The 15,653-nt window shown below is 40.0% G+C and overlaps 1 protein-coding gene across 3 annotated transcripts in view; it reads left to right on the forward strand.

Annotated features, from left to right (window-relative positions):
- Positions 1-15,653, forward strand: part of GCC2 (GRIP and coiled-coil domain containing 2) — a 92,993-nt gene that overhangs the window by 39,327 nt on the left and 38,013 nt on the right. For all 3 annotated transcript variants that reach the window (XM_045835191.1, XM_045835190.1, XM_045835192.1), the window contains exons 14-16: positions 10,841-10,941; positions 11,034-11,111; positions 12,752-12,889. In XM_045835191.1, coding sequence (XP_045691147.1) covers positions 10,841-10,941; positions 11,034-11,111; positions 12,752-12,889 — 317 coding nt within the window. The remainder of the gene's footprint in view (positions 1-10,840; positions 10,942-11,033; positions 11,112-12,751; positions 12,890-15,653) is intronic.

Here is a 15,653-nt window from a genome sequence, read left to right on the forward strand (position 1 = left end):
GTGGCCTATTCCTCTGGATTTGGCTGCTCTTCGGGTGGGCCATGCCGCTCTGCAAAGCTGGCTCTTGTCAGTACTGGGTCCAGGTTTCTGTCAGCAAACGTCCCAAGTCACCAGAGGATCTACCTCTGCCTGACTGTGCCAGCTTGCCTGCTGTCAATCTTAGACCAGTAGCAAACCTATTACTGAGAAGGCTTCTGGAGGAAATAGGGGTCTTTGATTCATGGATTTCCCAAGGCAGATGCCTTTCAGACTTCAGGAAAAATGGTGGGTGCATCCTCCCTTCGAGCCACTAGTCTGATTCTGTCCGGGATTATTTCCCTGTACTCGGCAGGGCAGGACCCCTAGTAGACTTTCAGAGCTCAAATTAAGGGTCTAATGGATGCCAGGAGGGTGTTTCTATGACTCTCCATGAGGGAGGGGAGGCACCAGGATTGTGTATGAATTGTCGGTGCCCCACCTCCAGTCTCTTACGACTCCTGAGTCTGTTTATGTTGCTCTTTCTTCAGCAAAAGTTAAGATGCAGGATGGTAGAAAAGAAAGGAAAGAAAATAAAACAAAACAGAACATCAAAACAGAGCAAAACTGAAAAAAATCACAAAAAATGTCACTGAGTGGAGCAAACAGGATTTTAGATGTTTTGGTGCAGCAATTTCCATAGGCTGGGGGGAGCAGTATCCCTCAAGGTAAGGTAGTTGATTTTCCCCTGGAAGGGGCTAACTCTTCTCGAGAAAGATGGCTATTGTGGAGCCCAGGTATATCCAGGCCCCAGAAATCCCACAGCTGCTCCCCAAAACTCTCCCCAGTGCTTCCCACTGCATACACTTCTGCAACACCAGTCCCTTTGCTGGGGCCATAGGTGGGTAGCCACAAACATAAAACTTGTGCTTTGCCCCTTTAATAAAATAAAATAAAAGATGGTGTGTTTGTCTCCACCAGTTTTTGTCTCTCCACAGAACAGAGACCCTCCATGGTGCAGACCGCTTGATTTTCTGATCTAGATGCACCAGGAATGTCCCCTGTGTGGGTTATGTGGACTCTCTGTTGTATTTGGGTCCTGATTTTTATCTGCCCATTCATTGGTGGGAGCTTCCCACCATCTGGCTGACTAAGGGGCTCAACCATGTTGGCATCTGCCTTGAGAAGGCTTCTAGCTGTGGGTTGGATCCCCAGTTGGGGCACATATGGGAGGCTACCTATCAACACTCCTGTCTCACACCAACACCTCTCCCCCTTGCTCCAAAATCAATAGATTATATACTGTATGCATCATCTTTCAAGTCTCATATCATCCTGATGGGGTGGAGGAAGGAAGGGAAGAGTCCAGCAGCAAAACTATAACACTGGACAGTTACAGGACACTTGCACCACTCCCTCCAGTGAGTCTAAGCCTCAGGCTCATGCCACGGTGCTCCCACCTCTGCCTCTGCAGCCAGCACCCCACTGGCTGCCTCTCCCCACCCCTGGTGCTCCTGGTTCCTCAGCTCATTCACAGCCTCCTCAGACTCTGTCCCATTAAATGGTTCCAGTGGGACTCAGAGCCAATGAGGCAGCAGACCCTTCCCTGGCAAATACCACAGCCCCTGGACCCTGGCTCCCAGTGGTGCCGGGTAGCATGGCCCTGCCTGGGACAGAAGGCACTGACAAGTCTGGGCACTGAGGCACGGCTACTCCGGCGTCTTCTTCCCAAGGAGGATATAGTACTTTACCCAAAATGGCTCCCACAACAAATCTACACAGCCAGATATGCCGGGCAGCAGTGGCAATACCTCTGCCAGGAGAGCCCTGGTCACTTGCCCCTGAGTGCCCTTGAAGGCAGGCAGGCACTTTGCACACTCACACACACACCTATACACTCAGCCATGCACATGCTCACTCATATGCAGCTGGATTTTTTAGTTAATTGCTCTGTGCTTTAGCTGCACAACTTGTCTGGGGCTGGGAGCAAGTGGATGGAGCTTCAAGCTACTCTGCAGGCATCTTGGAACCTTCACTCTGGGCTTTGTTGTTGTTCCGCTAGTTCTTTTAGATGTATGGTTATGCTGTTTATTTGAGATTTTTCTATCTTATTTAGATAGGCCCATAGTGCTACAAACTTCCCTCTCAGGACTGCTTTTGCTGTGTCCCATAGGTTTTGGTTTGTTGTATGTTCATTTGCATTTGTTTCCAGGAATGTTTTGATTTCTTCCTTGATCTCTTTGTTAACCCATTCACTATTTAATAACATGTTAATCAGCCTCCATGTATTTGAGTGTTTGTGAGTTTTTTCTTGAGGTTGGTTTCTAGTTTCAAGTCATTGTGATCCAAGAAGATGCTTGATTTGATTTCAATTTTCTTGAATTTCTTGAGGCTTGTTTAGTGTCCTATGTGGCCTGTCTTTGATAATGATCCATGTGCATTTGAGAAGAATGTGTATTTTGCTTCTTTGGGGTGAAATGTTCTATAAATATCAAGTAAGGCCATTTTATCTAGTGTGTCGTTTAGTGCCACTATCCTTGTTGATTGTAAAGTGTTTCTTTTAGATAGTATGTAGTTGAGTCTTGCTTTTCACTCCAACCTGACAGTCTTGCTATTTAATTGGAATGATTAAGCCATTTATTCTTAACATAATTATTTATGTGATTAGATAAATCTACCACCTTGCTGATTGTTTGCTATTTGTTTTGTAACTTCTTTTTACTCTTTTTCTGCCTTCTTTTGAATTAATGGGGTATTTTTTTTTATTTTTAAAGATTTTATTTATTTTTAGAGAGAGGGGAAGGGGAGGGAGAAAGGAAGGGAAACATCAATGTGCGGTTGCATTTTCAGCACCTCCTACTGGGGACCTTTCCTGTAACCCAGGCTTGTGCCCTGACTGGGAATGGATCCAGCAGCCCTTTGGTTCACAGTCCAGCACTCAATCCATTGAGCCACACCAGCCACAGCTAATTGGGTAGTTTATATGATACCATTTTATATCCTTTATTGGCTATACTGATTTGTTAGTTTTTAGTTGCTGCTTTATGGTTTATAGTATATATCTGGAACATAACAGATTACTTTCAAGTTGATAATCTTAGTTGCATAAGTTGATTATTCCACTTATATATAGTATAAGAATTTTACAGTATAAAAGTCTTATTTGACTCCCCTTTTTTCCTTTGTGTCATACATTTTACTTCTACATGTGTTATAAGCATAAACATTGTTATTTTTGTTTGAAGCAGAGGTTAGCAAACAGTGGCCCACAACCAGCCGTCTATTTTTATAAATAAAGGTTTTGTTCAAACGCAACCATGTTCATTTGTTTGTATCATTTGTGACTACTTGCATGCTACAACAGCATAGTTAGGAAGTTGTAACAGAGACTACATGACCTGCAATCCTATAATACTTATTATCTGACCATTTTAAGTGTTTGCTAACCCATTTTAATGATATGAAAAACCAGAGAATTTGTATTTAATATTTACCAACATGTTTACCATTTCTGGTGGTCTTCATTCTTTCATGTATATCCAAACTCCATGAGGTATGATTTCATTTTTCCCTGAAGAATTTCTTTTTATATATATTTTGACATAAGCTACATGCATTGAATTCTCTCAATGTATTGTTTGTCTAAAAAAGTCTTTAAACTTGCCTCATTTTTGGAAGATATTTTTGATAGGTATAGTTTTATGATGAGGCTTTATGTATTTTTTCTTTGTATCTTATTTGTGGTATATTGAGTTTCTCTGATGTATGGAATTTTTATAATTTCTTCAGGCTTATCATATTTTTGACAATTTCCTTTAGTATTTTGTGTCTAAACCTCCCCTTTAATTTCTTTCCTCAGAACTCCAATAACACACACTACACCACTGATACACTCCTAGAAGTCAGTCGTACTCCATTCTATTTTCATTTTTCTTCTTTTTTATTTCTACATTCTGAGCTTTTCTAGGGATGGTTTACATTATTATATCTTTAAATTCTCTCCTCTGCAGTGTGCCATCTTTTGAGCCCCACAGTGACATTCTCACTGTGTTTTTATTTTTACTTTTCATGTACTTTTTATTTATTTATTTTTAATTGTTTTATTGTTGTTCAAGTACAGTTGTCTGCATTTACCCACCCCCAGTCCCACCCCCAGCCATCCCTACCTTCACCTCCCGTTGATTTTATCCATGAGTCCCTTATAGCTATTCCTGAAAACCCTCTCCCACTATACCCCTGTTATCTCCTTTAACCTCCCCTCTGGTTACTGTCAGATTGTTTTTAATTGCTGGATCAAAAGGCAGATCCATTTTTAGTTTTCTGAGAAAATTCCATACTGTTTTCCATAGTGGTTGTACCAGTCTGCAATCCCACCAACAGTGCACTAGGGTTCCCTTTTCTCCACAACCTCTCCAACACTTGTTTGTTGATTTGTTTATGATGGCCATGCTCACCAGTGCAAAATGGTATCTCACTGAGGTGGTAATTTGCATCTCTCTGATGGCTAGTGATGTTGAACATCTTTTCATGTGTCTCTGGATCCTCTGTATGTCCCCCTTGGAGAAGTGTTTGTTCAGGTCTTTTGCCCACTTTTTAATTGGCTTGTTTGTCTTTTTGGAGTGGAGTCATGTGATTCTTTTTTTTTAAATGTATTTTATTCATTATGCTATTACAGTTACCCCATTTCCCCCCTTCACTCCCCTCCACCCTGTACACCCTCTCCCATCCATATCCCCCCATTTAGTCATGTCCATATGTCATACTTATAAGTTCTTTAGCTTCTACATTTCCCATACTATTCTTACCCTCCCTCTATCTATTTTCAACCTACCATCTATGCTACTTATTCTCTGTACCTTTTCCCCCTCTCTCCTCCTCCCACTCCCCTGTTATCAACCCTCCATGTGATCTCCATTTCTGTGGTTCTGTTCCTGTTCTAGTTGTTTGCTTAGTTTCTTTTGGTTTTGCTTTAGGTGTGGTTGTTCATAATTGTGAGTTTGCTGTCCTTTTACTCTACATGTTTTTTCTTTATCTTCTTTTCTTAGATAAGTCCCTTTAACATTTCATAAAATAAGGGCTTGGCGATGATGAACTCCTTTAACATGACCTTATCAGAGAAGCACTTTATCTGGCCTTCCATTCTAAATGAAAGCTTTGCTGGATAGAGTAATCTGGGATATAGGTCCTTGTCTTTCATGACTTGGAATACTTCTTTCCAGCCCCTTCTTGCCTGTAAGGTCTCTTTTGAGAAGTCAGCTGACAGTCTGATGGGAACTCCTTTGTAGGTTACTGTCCCCTTATCTCTTGTTGCTTCTAGGATTCTCTCCTTCATTTTTCCCTTGGCTAATGTAATTATGATGTGTCTTGGTGTGTTTCTTCTTGGGTCCAACTTCTTTGGGACTCTCTGAGCTTCCTGGACTTCCTGGAAGTCTATTTCCTTTGCCAGGTTGGGGAAGTTCTCCTTTATTATTTGTTCAAATACATTTTCAATCTGTTGCTTTTCCTCTTCCCCTTCTGGTACCCCTATAATTTGGATGTGGGAACGTTTAAAGATGTCCTGGAGGTTCCTAAGCTTCTCCTTGTTTTTTTGAATTCTTATTTTTCCATTCTTTCCTGTTTGGTTGTTTTTTCTCTTCCTTCTGGTTCACTCTATTGTTTTGAGTCCCAGTTTCCTTCCCATCACTACTGGTTCTCTGTGCATCTTCCTTCATCTCTTTTATGGTAACTTACAGTTTTTCATCTAATTTGCACCCAAAATCAACCAATTCTGTGAGCTTCCTGATCACCAGTGTTTTGAACTGTACATCTGATAGATTGGCTATCTCTTGGTCGCTCAAAAGGATGAGTCCTGGGGCACTGATCTGTTCTTCTGTTTGAGCCATCTCTCTCTTCCTCTCTCTCTCTTTTTTTGGTCTGGTCGCTCCTGTTATGGTGAGGGGCGGAGCCTTAGGTGTTCACCAGGGCCGGGCACCCCAGTCGCTAGATTGTGACATTGTATGTGGGGGTGGGGGTGGGAGGGAACAGTGGCGGTAGCTCCATTCTCCTGGGACCCCAGTCCCTTCTCTGGGATCCTGGGTTGTGCACTCTGCCCTGGTCCACAATCACGCCTCACTGGGTCCGCCAGCTGCCGCTTGCGTGCTCAGGGACCACCCGCTGCTATCTTGTGTGTTCCAGATGCCTTACGCGCTCCCAGTTGCCTTATGCGCCCAGTTCTCCCTGTTCTCCCCGCGCCGTGACCCGTGCCCAGCTTCTCGTCTCTACCCCTCCTACTGGTCTAGATGAACGGGTCTATTTCAACTTCTTGGCTGTCTGACTTCCATTCAGATAAATTTTCTGTCAGTTCTGGGTGTTATTCTACCTCCAAATTGTTGTTGTTCTAATCTTGGTTGTGGGTGGAGGTACGGTGCATCCACCTATGACTCCATCTTGCCAGAGGGCCTGAATTCTTTATATGTCTTGGAGATCAAACCTTTGTCTGAGGTATCATTGGCAAATATGTTTTCCCATAAAGTTGGTTCTCTTTTCATTTTAATGCTCTTTTCTTTAGCCGTGCAGAAGCTTTTTATTTTTATGAGGTCCTATTTGTTTATTCTTTCCTTTATGTCCCTTGCTGTAGGGGACATATCAGTGTAAATATTGCTATGTGGAATACCTGAGATTTTGCTGTACTTGTTCTCCTCTGGGACTTTCATGGTGTTGTGACTTATATTTAAGTCTTTTATCTGCCTTGAATTTATTTTTGTGTATGGTGTAAATGGCGATCGAGTTTCATTTTTTTGTACATAGCTGTCCAGAGATCCCAACACCATTTATTGAAGAGACTATTTTTACTCCATTTTATGCTGCTTCCCACTTTGTCAAATATTAATTGACCATAGAGTCTTGGATTAATTTCTGGGCTCTCTGTTCTGTTCCATTGGTCCTTGTGTCTGTTCTTATGCCCATACCAGGCTGTTTTGATTACAGCACCTTGTAATAGAGTTTGATATGAGGTATTGTGATTCCTCCTACTTTGTTGTTCTTTCCCAAAAGTGCTGCGTCTATTCAGGGTTGTTAATGGTTCCATGTAAATTTTTGAAATATTTGTTCGATATCTGTGAAACATGTCTTTAGTACTTTAATAGGGATTGCATTAAATCTGTAAATTGTTTTGGGTAGTATGGACATTTTGATGATGTTAATTCTTCCAATCCATGAATATGGTGCATGCTTCCATTTGTTTGTATCTTCCTTAATTTCTTTTTTCAGCGTTGTGTGATTTTCTGAGCACAGGTCTTAGTTACTTCCTTGGTAAATTTTATTCCTAGGTACTTCATTTTACTTGTTGCTATAGCAAATGGGATTTTTTCCTAATTTCTGTTTCTGATATTTTGTTGTTCGTGTACAAAAATGCCTTCGGTTTCTGAATATTGACTTTGTATCCTGCTGTTTTGCCAAATTTGCTGATTATACTGGCCTTGTCAAGTAGTTCTTTGGTGGAATCTATAGAATTTCCTATGTACACTATGATATCGTCTACCAACAATGACAGTTTTGCCTCCTCCTTTCCCATTTGGATACCTTTTATTTCTTTGTCTTGTCTGATTGCTGTGGCTAGGACTTCCAATACTATATTCAATAGGAGTGTAAAAACAGACATCCTTGTCTTGTTCGTGATATTAGGGGGAAAGCTTTTATTTTTTGCTCATTGAGCATGATTTTAACTGTAGGTCTCTCATATATGGCCTTTATTATGTTGAGAAATGCTTCCTATATTCTCACTTTACTGAGTGTTTTTGTCATAAGTGGGTGTTGTACCTTATGAAATGCATTTTCCACATCTATTGATAGGATCATGTAATTTTTGTCTTTCCTTTTCTTTATGTCATGTATTATGTTTATTGATTTGCAAATATTGTACCATTCTTGCATCCCTGGAATGAATCCCACTTGATAATGGTGTGTGATGTTTTTAATGTATTGTTGGATGCGGTTTGCCAATGTTTTGTTGAGGATTTTAGCACCTGTGTTCATTAGCGATGTTGGCCTGAAGTTTTCTTTCTTTGTTATGTCTTTATCTGGTTTTTTGATTACTGTGATGCTAGCTTCATAAAGAGTTTGAGAGTCTTCTGTTGATGCAATAACGATGCATATACCATATCTTACAGCTGTGTTCTTGGTGCATATAGCAGCACTCTAGGATATATTTCCGCAATGCAAACATTTTGTTTTGTGAATTTGTATCCTTTTGACAGTCAGTTAGCTGAAAGAGAGGCTTATACCTTGGGGGAGGGAAAAAAGTGCTTACTCAAGGCCACCCACCTCTCACTGATAAATAAGTAAGAAATGAGTAGTACAGGCAGTGAGTGCTAAGAGTTCAGAGAGGAGAGAGATTCTGTGAACTAAGACACTTACATTTGGGACTCAAGTCAAGCCTTGAAGTTAAAGTTTGGAGAGAAAAAAACGATTGAGAAGGGTATTCCTTTCTGCAGCTGTGGTAGGAGCAAAAATTAAAAAAAAAATAATTTTGGAAGACTTAACTAGCTGGAATGAAGGCTTGACCTTTTACGGAGAAGTGTAGTATAATTAGGAAGATATTTTTCATCCATCTCATGAAGTACCTGAATATTTGGGCCCTTTCTAAATACAGTGGGGAAGATTTACCTGTGTAATATATCAAATTAATTAAGATGGGGTAGAATCTTGAAAAAGCCACCAGCCTCAAAACAGCAAAACCTTGGGGAGGGAATCTGGGCTAGAGAGTTGTGGTAGAGTGGAAAGATAACAAAGCATGAGGACAATGTTCCATGCAAATAAAAAATAATAGGTTGGCTCACTTTGCCCAATTAATCAGGAATACCAATCTTAATCTCAAACTTCTAAGGCATTGGACCCCAGTCTAACTTTTCAACTTAATTTTCATTACTCTATCACAGCAAAAGAGGACTATGCATTTTTCCTCAGACATGATTTATCTGTATATTTCATCTGCTACTATTCTTTTTTTCATGTCCTTGCCTTTCCACCCTTATGCTCACCTTTTAAAATCCTTCTTAATCTTAAATGTTTTCTGTGCTATGAAATCTTCCTTGTCTCATGCAAACTCTATATAACCTTTAGTCCATATGGATCCCCATGGCCTATTGTATTCTTAACATTTATATTTTGCTTTAATTATCATGTAAAATGTTATCCCCTAATTTCATTCTATATATTCTTTGCTTTCAGGGACTTATTATATCTTGCTTATCATAATTCCTGGAGTACTTAACAAAGGCTTTGTACGTATTTTGTCCTTTATAAACTTCTTTTTAGAACTGGGTAAATAGTTACCAGGAAATAACTGAATAGATTATAAAAAAGCCATAGTTAAGATATACTCTTTCAGTATAACTGTTCATATTTACCAAGTAATGCAATGTATATGTATGGATTTAACTTCATAAACTTAATCATTCTTTATAAGGGCTTTTAACAGCATGGCTACACAGTGTCTGTGTAACTGGTCTAGACCAGGAGTCAAGCATACTTTTTCTGTGAAGGACCAGATAGTAAATTTTTGCGGCTTCCAAATGGTTTCTATCATATATTCTTTGCTTGTTTTACAATAGGCTGTAGCCAGATATGGCCTACTGGTTATAAATGCATACCTGTGATCTAGATGATGAGTCCACTTATTATTATTTGATATTTGTTTCTTCTTTACCTCTGTTAACATAAAAGTTTTTGTTTTTCTCCCATTTCAGTTCATTCCTTAGTGAACTATTTTTCACTGCCAGTACCTTCAAAACAATTAGTATCACAAAAATAGACAACCATATATATGCCTCTGATATGATACAATTGGAAATATACAGCACCTATTTTGAGGTATTTCTTAAAGTTTTTATCTTTTAGATATACCATGAGTATATACCTTTATTTTAGAGATACAGGATGAGACAGAAGTAAGTTTATGGTTTTAAGTATGCTAAACACAGTTTATTCTTGTATTATTTATTAATTATTGTATTATTTTCCAGAAGAAGAACTGTAAACCTACTTTTGCCCCATCCTGTATACATTAAAATATTTACAAATGCCCTGGTTGGTGTTGCTCAGTAGTTGGAGAATCCCCAGGAACTGAAAGGTTGCAGGTTTGATTCCTGGTCAGGGCACATACCTAAGTTGGCAGGTTCATCCCTGTTGGCATGCGTGCATGCGACCTGGAGTCTGGGCAGCCCTGGTCCAGAGGCATATGATCCCTGGTCCCAATGTGGATCCCTGGTCTTACCAATTGATGGTTCTTTTGCATCCATGTTTCTCCCTCTCCCTTTATTTCTCCCTTCTTCTCTCTCTAAAAAAAGCAAATGAAAATGTCCTCAGGTGAGGATTTAAAAACATTCACAAATGAATGGATATCTTGTAAAAAAAAAAAAAAAAGGAGGGAGTGGGGGCACACAAGGAGTAGGTTAGGATATAGGTCAGGGGTTAGCAAACTTGTTTTATAAAGGGCCAGGCAGTAAATATTTCACACTTTGCAGGCCATATAGTCTCTATCACCGTTAGTCAAGTCTACTGTTATTGCACTAAAGCAGTCTTAAGCAATATGTAAATAAATGAGCCTGACTGTGTATTAATAAAACTATTCACAAAAACAGGTGGCAGCCAGATTTGACCTGTGGGTCTGACTCCTGGTCTGGATGGAATAAGATTGGGCACTTGTTGGTAATTGTTAAAGCCAGGTGATGGGCACAGTGGGTTTACTGCAGTATCATCACTAATGTCATTTATGTTTGAAATATTCCATAATGAAAAGCTAAGAGAAGTTTCTTTAAAAAATAGATTAATACAAAGAAAAGACTCATTTGTTTAAATTCATTCATAAATATTGTTTCATCTTTTCTAAAATAATCTCTTACACTAGCTTCACTACAGACTTCATTGCAACAATATGAGGAAAAAAACACCAAAATCAAGCAATTGCTTATGAAAACCAAGAAAGAAGTGGCAGATTTAAAGCAAACAGTATGTTAATTCTTCAATTTCACATTCAATGCTTATTTATACTGTAATCATGAATAACTTCTTTTGACTTAACCAAGATTCTTATTCTGTAGGAAACCGATCAGTTAATACTTCAAGCATCATTAAAGGGCGAGCTGGAGGCATGCCAACAGCAAGTAGAATTCTATAAAGTAAGATTCTTTTTGCTTTTAAACATTTAGAGAAATTTTCCCATATAGAAGTAAGGTACCATTTACAGATTTTTCTAAATATTATTTCATATATACGAGGTCTGTCCAGAAGGTATCGGCCATGTACTATGTAAAGTAGAGACATTGAAAGAGCTACAGGTTACAGGAAACATTGTACCTAGGACAATGATACCTCAGTCCCCTTCAAAGTAGGTACCTTGGGACCTCACACAGTTCTCCCAATCACCATCAGCTGCCCTGTCATATTTTCCTGAATCTCATTGGTTGTCTGAAATCTTTTCCCTTTCAAAGGTGATTTTAGTTTTGGGAAAAGCCTGAAGTCACAGGATGTCAAATCTTGGCTGTAGTGGGGCCAAGTCATCTTAGTGATTGGATGCTTTGCCATAAAACTCTGTATGAGTCGGTTTGTTGTCGTGATGAAGCTGCAATCACCAGTTGCACCAGCTGCGGCCTTCTGAATCATCCAAATAGTTTCCATGGAGGAATATTTAAGCTTAATGCCAATTTTGATGCAGATTCATTGCTCTACTTGCTCAGTCATTTTGAATGCCACAGCCACACAGTACACATGCTCACTCAACAGTATTTACTGCCCCAATTTACTAGCACAGTGAAGTCATCATTCTTCACATACGCACATTCCAGTCCACTCTCTGTGGCTACCAGGTTACATCAGTGTCACACAAACCATTCTCAATATATTAACAATGGCTGGACCTTTTCTGCACAGCCCTCATATATATGTGTGTGTGTGTGTGTACACACCTATGTGTATACACACATATACACATGTAAATGTGTGTGTGTATATGAGTAATATTTGAAATATACATACATATACATACTATATGTATAGATATATACATATGTATCAGTCATGCACACAATCAGCCCTTTGTAGATTTGGGTTTCACATCCTCAGATTCAACCAAGCACAGATTGAAACAGTATTTTTGATCCATAGTTGGGAATCTGCAATGCGGAGAGGCAACTATACACATTGTTCTACACCATTTTATATAAGGATCTTGAGCATCCTTGAATTATTGTATCCACAGCATTCTTAGAACCAATCTACCACAGACCCTGAGGGTCAAGTGGATGTTTTTTCCCCTAAATATTCTTCCTCTTCAGGTGTTTAATTAAACTTTGAGCTGTATATAACATATAGTTTGGAACTTTTTCATGATAGATTTTTTGATTGATATTGATTTGAGTGAAACTAATTTATAGCCCCGGCTGGTGTGGCTCAGTGGCTGAGTGCCATCCTGCAAATCAAAGAGTCACTGGATCGATTCCCAGTCTAGGGCACATGCCTGTGTTGCTGGCCAGGTTCTCAGTAGGGAACACTAGAGGCAACCACACATTAATGTTTCTCTCCCTCCCTTTCTCTTTCCTGTCCCCTCTCTAAAAAATAAAATAAATAAAATCTTTTAAAAAAACTTATTTATAAAGAAAAATGTTCTTTATTGTCTCTTTTAGTAGTAACATAATTTTGATATTTAATTATGTTCTTTAATTATTTTAGACTCAGGTCTCCAAATTTATGTTTAAGGAAAATTTGTTTTACTAATGACGATCATACTTACTAGAACTTAATTGAAAGATTTTGCCTCTAGATTCAGCTGGCTGAGATAACATCTGAGAAACACAATGTTCATGAGCGCCTGAAGACCTCTGCAGACCAGCACCAGCGTACATTGAGTGCATACCAGCAGAAAGTGACAGCCCTTCAGGAAGAGTGCCGTGCTGCCAGGGTTTGTTCTTCACACAGAAGCAGCATGTCACAGATGTTATTATCAACTAGATAGCAGTTTACTTGAGGGTTATGGTCTTGCTTTTTAGTGTTTGCTGTTACTTGAGAATACTTGTTAGATGAATACCAGGTTCAGCTCATCTGACCTGAACAACAACTTGATTGCAACCCTGTCACTTGGATAACTTTCTTTTGCTAAAAGGAAAGACATGGGTACATGTTGTTTTTATTATGACCTTGTTTTGCTATTTCAGTGTATAAGGAAGTTAACCGTTTTACCTTAAAGTGTTTATTAGAGAAGTGTTATAGTCTTTTGTGAGAGCTAAATGATTATAAAATTGTATTCTAGTAGAATGGCTATTGGGACCTACCTGCCCACATACATATGTATGTTATATACATATGTTACCTACATAACAGAAAAATTACATTAGCTTTGTTAGAAGTGTAGCTCTTACCTAAGCAATCTTTGCAAAGGGTCATGGGAGTTTACAGGTCATATCAGCAAAGTGAGAGGCCTAGAGTTTAATTTTCCCACTCTCTTTTGAAAACTTCAAGTAGCTTAATTTCTTTGAATCATATTTTCTTGTAGTTTTTTTTTAAAGGGTATATCATATGCGAAAGTCTTCTTAACCTTCCAGAGACAAATAGTGCCATTATAAAATTTGAGGGTAGTGCCCTGGCTTAGTGGGTCAATGTTGTCTCGCAAACCAAAAGGTAGCTGACTCGAATCCCTGTCAGGGTGTTGATGGGAGAAACCTGGTTCTTCTTGCTGACGCATGTAAAGAATTACATATCAGCAAATCTAATAGTATGTAATCAGTTTATTAGTGGCCTGTTCCCATGAAAGAGAACAGGACAGGGTAGAGTAGGGGGTGAAAGGCAAAGTTTCAGGGCAAAGTAGGGTGAGAAAAGCAAGAGAGGCTGAAGATCAGGGTGGCAAGCCCCTGGGCAGCCTGTGGCCGGGTGGCCAGAGGCCCTGTGGCCAGACAGCCAAGAGCACCCTTAGCCCCCGAGAGAGAGAGCTCGAATCCTTTGTTCTCAGGACTTACATAGTTGGTTGGATAGGAGGGAAAAAAGTTACATATTGATTAACGGGTAAATGTGGTGCCAGCTTTCCTGGGGGAATGTGACTACCCAAACTTAGGTATGTGTGAGGGTCTAATAGCCCAAATCCTTATCTTGCTCCAGACCCCATTTGTTCATCTTGTTGTAAAACAAATACGTGACAGGAGGCAGTTAATTAAAATTGGGGCACTTTCCAAAGTTATTTGTGGGCTCTTTCTGTAAGCATCAGGGACTCCCTCCTAAAACAGACAGTGACCAGAGGTAGGCAATTAACCAAAGTTGTTTTATGGGCTCTTTCTTTGGGCACCGGGGACCCTCTCCCACATTCAGGCCTTGGGATGAAAGCACAGTTTCAAGGCTTTCTTTCCCAGAATAGTGGAAATGTTCCATAGAATTTCAAGGACTTTCCTTCTTTCTTGCTAATATAGTGTTTCTTGTGATGTTGGAACACCTGGCAGTATTATCAGACCAGGGTCGGGACTGCTGAGTTAGCATGTGAGACTTGTCTCCTTCCTCCTCCCTGCCTGTTTACTATTTATTCTACCTAATTGGTAAAAGGCGTTTCCTGGCAACCAGGATGATAAATGCTGGCCAATGACAGTATTGCAGTCTCAGATTTCTTCCTATGCTGTCTCCTGCCTCAAGGGCACATGCCTAGGTAGTGGGCCAGTCTCCCATTTGAGGGCCTGTGAGAAGGCAAACAACTGATGTGTCTCTCGCACATCAGTTTCTCTCCCTGTCTTTCTCCCTCCCTCCCCTCTCTCTAAAATGATAGATAGATAGATAGATAGATAGATAGATAGATAGATAGATAGATAGACAAATAGATAAAAGTTATAGGTAGTAAATTAGTCTACCAAGTGTCAACCCATGGTCCCTAGTGGCAATTCAACACCACAGGAATCCCCACTTAGGGGTGCAGGTGAAGAAAAAAACTTATGCAATGCAAAACAGCTCAATTGTAACTCAGCACAGCTGTGAGGCAGCCCTGGGGCCAAGCAACACTGGCCCATGCCACTGTATTGCTGGACAGCTCTGCTCTGCTCCTTGCTGGTCTGCTTTGGCTTGCACTGGTCTGCTCTGCTCTGTTCCAATGAGGTATTTTCGGTGTTTCAGCTGAGCCAGGGAAATGCAGTCTTCAGTGGAAAGTAAAAGTATACTTGCAGCAGAGCCGGAGGGGAGCTTACTTAGATAGAGTCTCTGCCCCTGGCCCCTGATTGGTTCATTCTCATGCAAATCAGGGCTCCAAAGCTTTGCAGTTTGATTAGCCGAAAAGGCAGTGTTCCAATTGGTCATATTAAGCCCCACTGAGTGGTCTGTGAAGAAGCTGATGCAGCTCCAATTGGATGGGAAAAGCATCAGTCCTACTGGTTGAAATAGGATTCCAGGAACTCCCTTCTAAAGGCTGGCTCAGCTGCCAGAAATACCTTGCTGGTAGGCAATTCAATGCACGCTTCTTCCTCAACTGCTGTTTGTGTGAAAAGCTGCTAGACTTCGTTTTTTAAATTTGAGCCCAGTTAGCCACCAGAAGCCCTTTTTAGTAGGTATCTTCTTTGTCAGGGCCCACCCAGGGAATAAAACATGGTAAAAGTATATATCCTGTCAGACAAAATTATATCCTTCTAAATCTTTTAAAAAGTGAAAGACCAAGCAACGTTTTTAGCTAAAGTTAATCAGGGAGCTAAAGAGTCAGTCAT

Source organism: Phyllostomus hastatus, unplaced genomic scaffold (genome assembly GCF_019186645.2).
Source record: "Phyllostomus hastatus isolate PE091 unplaced genomic scaffold, TTU_PhHast_1.1 phas_contig_2, whole genome shotgun sequence".
Classification (NCBI taxonomy): Eukaryota; Metazoa; Chordata; class Mammalia; order Chiroptera; family Phyllostomidae; genus Phyllostomus; species Phyllostomus hastatus.